This window comes from Gadus morhua, chromosome 9, assembly GCF_902167405.1.
Source record: "Gadus morhua chromosome 9, gadMor3.0, whole genome shotgun sequence".
Taxonomy (NCBI): Eukaryota; Metazoa; Chordata; class Actinopteri; order Gadiformes; family Gadidae; genus Gadus; species Gadus morhua.
In genome coordinates, this window is record NC_044056.1 from 3,913,267 (window position 1) to 3,915,766 (window position 2,500).

At 55.0% G+C, this 2,500-nt stretch overlaps 1 protein-coding gene across 1 annotated transcript in view; it reads right to left on the reverse strand.

The window, feature by feature from the left end:
* Positions 1 to 1,647: 1,647 nt before the first annotated feature.
* The window catches only part of bcar1 (BCAR1 scaffold protein, Cas family member), a gene marked incomplete at its 3' end in the record, with an annotated part of 16,381 nt that continues 15,528 nt past the window's right edge, over positions 1,648 to 2,500 (reverse strand). The window contains 1 exon segment of the mRNA XM_030365838.1: positions 1,648 to 2,373. Within this exon segment, the coding sequence (XP_030221698.1) occupies positions 1,648 to 2,373 (726 nt within the window).

Consider the following 2,500-nt stretch of genomic DNA (forward strand, 5'->3'; position numbering starts at 1 on the left):
CAATGAGAATATCTGTTCTGGTTTTATGACACAATTCTGATTTTTGACCACTCCCAGCCTATTTCCCTCCCTATTTCAGCCCAATCCGGCCCTCTCTGCCCTAATTGGTGCGGGGCAGTCCATCTCGCCTGTATATCACATGTACATACACACTGTTATGTTATGTTATGTTATGTTATGTTATGTTATGTTATAGCTTCGACACAGGAGTTTGAATGCGACACATCTCGACAGCGGAGAGGTAGGGAGCTGAGAGGTTTACCTTTGGGGTTGTTTTAAGCTTGTTTATCCTTAAAATCGTGGCCCCTTCTTCTCCTCTGCTCTTTTCTGTTCCCCTCTCTTTGTAACTTTAAAATCGTAAAGACAGCAGCTTTAAATGAAATCGTTGTTTTTTTTATAAATAATAAATAGTAATCCTAGCCACTTTCAGGACGCTCAGGAGAGCCGGGGTTGCGGGCGTTAGCGGGCTAGCGACAGACCAGCAGGGTGTAACCCCCGAACCGTGATGCGATGGAAACTACGTTCGAGGGAGGAGCGGTTTTCCCCGAGAGCAATGAGGGGAGGAGATGCCAAGATTTACGTCAGGGGGTTAAGAGAGGGAGAGCCCCGACAGATGTCTCCCCTCCCATCAACCCCACCATCAGCATCAACATCATCATCATCATCATCATCATCATCATCATCATCATCATCATCATCATCATCGTCATCCTCGTCATCACTGTTCAATTCACCGCCACCATCAAACCAAGCCATCCACCATCACTGCCGGTCGGACAACTCCAATTGCTCGGTCAAATGAACGGACACACCCTAACACACACAAACGCACGGCCATCTAAAAACCCATCCCCTTTTTGGCTGGGGTGCGCACAACCCGACATGGCTGGGCGCACCCAGCCAGCCAGCGTCAGTCTGCCCAGGGCACGTCCTCACAAGTACCCTGGCCCACCCATGCAGGACATCATGCCTGAATTATTAACTGCCCTCGCCTCCCCACACACACCCTCGCAGGCATACACACACACACCAGCACACCGACTACCCAAACTCTCGCCGACACATTTATATTCCTCTCCTCCCATGACATTTTATTATTCTCTCCCCCTCTCCCTCCCTCCCTCCCTCCCTCGATCTCTTTCGCCTCCTATCGCTCCTCTTTAACAACACATACCGTAACCTAATTTTCTTTCACATAGTCTCTTGGATCTCTCCCCGTTGTAACTCTTGTGGTGGCAGAGAAGTGACAACCTTGAAAACTCTAAATGGAAATCAAGTGAACATGCACACACACACACACACACACACACACACACACACACACACACACACACACACAACACACACACACATACACACACGCACACGCACGCACGCACGCACGCACTTATCTATCAACAGGACAGGACACAGGAAGTATGCACGTCTCCAGGATACAAAAACATCCCCAACACAAACAGATAAAATTACCATGATAGTCATCACCAGAAATTTCTACATGCATTCAAACTTGTTTCCATCTCTCTCTCTCTCTCTCTCTCTCTCTCTCTCTCTCTCTCTCTCTCTCTCTCTCTCTCTCTCCCTCTCTCTCCCTCTCTCCCCTCTCCCCTCTCTCCCTCTCTCCAGAAGTAAAGTATTCAGCTATACCTTGCCCGCATTGGAAACGCTGGAGCTATCCCAGCTCTTCTTCTCCAGGGACGGGGGAACTTGGTACACGTCCTGCCCGACCCCTGACATCCCAGTCGGGGGCAATCCCTGGGAAAGGCCCTGGCTCGGCACGGGGCCTAGAGACGGGGGCACCTGGTAGATATCCTGCCCGTGCATGTGGTACTGTTTCTGGGCCAGCTCGCGGGCCTTGCTGGGGGGCTGCGGGGCGGACCCCATGGGCCCCGAGGGGATCTGGTACAGGCTCTGCGGGCTGGGCTTGGCGCCGTGGGAGGGGGGCATCATGTACACGTTGCCGTGGTAGGGCTTGGCGGGGGTCGGCGTGGAGTACGCCGAGTGCATGGACGTGTACTGGGACGAGGGGAGGGGCTTGCCGCCGGGGTAGCCCAGCGAGGAGGCGGGGGCGGAGCCGGGGGGGAGCATGCCGTAGGCGGACTGCGTCTGGGAGGTGGGCGGGGCCAGTGCGGAGGAGGCCGTGGGCGGGGCCTGCTGCTGCCCCTGCCCCCCTTGCTTGCTGTCGTACATGCCCACCAGGATCTTGAGGCGGTTGCCGGGGACGATGCCCTGGCGCCCATGCAGCGAGCAGAGCCACCAGCCGTCCAGACCCTGCGTGTCGCGCTCCAGCACCGTCATGATGTCGCCCTTCCGGAAGGACAGCTCGTCCGGCGACTCGGCCACGTTGTCGAACAGCGCCTTGGCGAGAACGTTCTGGAAGGAGAGGGAGAGAGAGAGAGGGAGAGAGAGAGAGAGAGTGCGTTAGGATAGGGCGAACGCCGTGCTTGGTGTTGCCGGGTTGTCTCGGGGGTTAGGGTGATTCACTCGAGGGTTGATTATG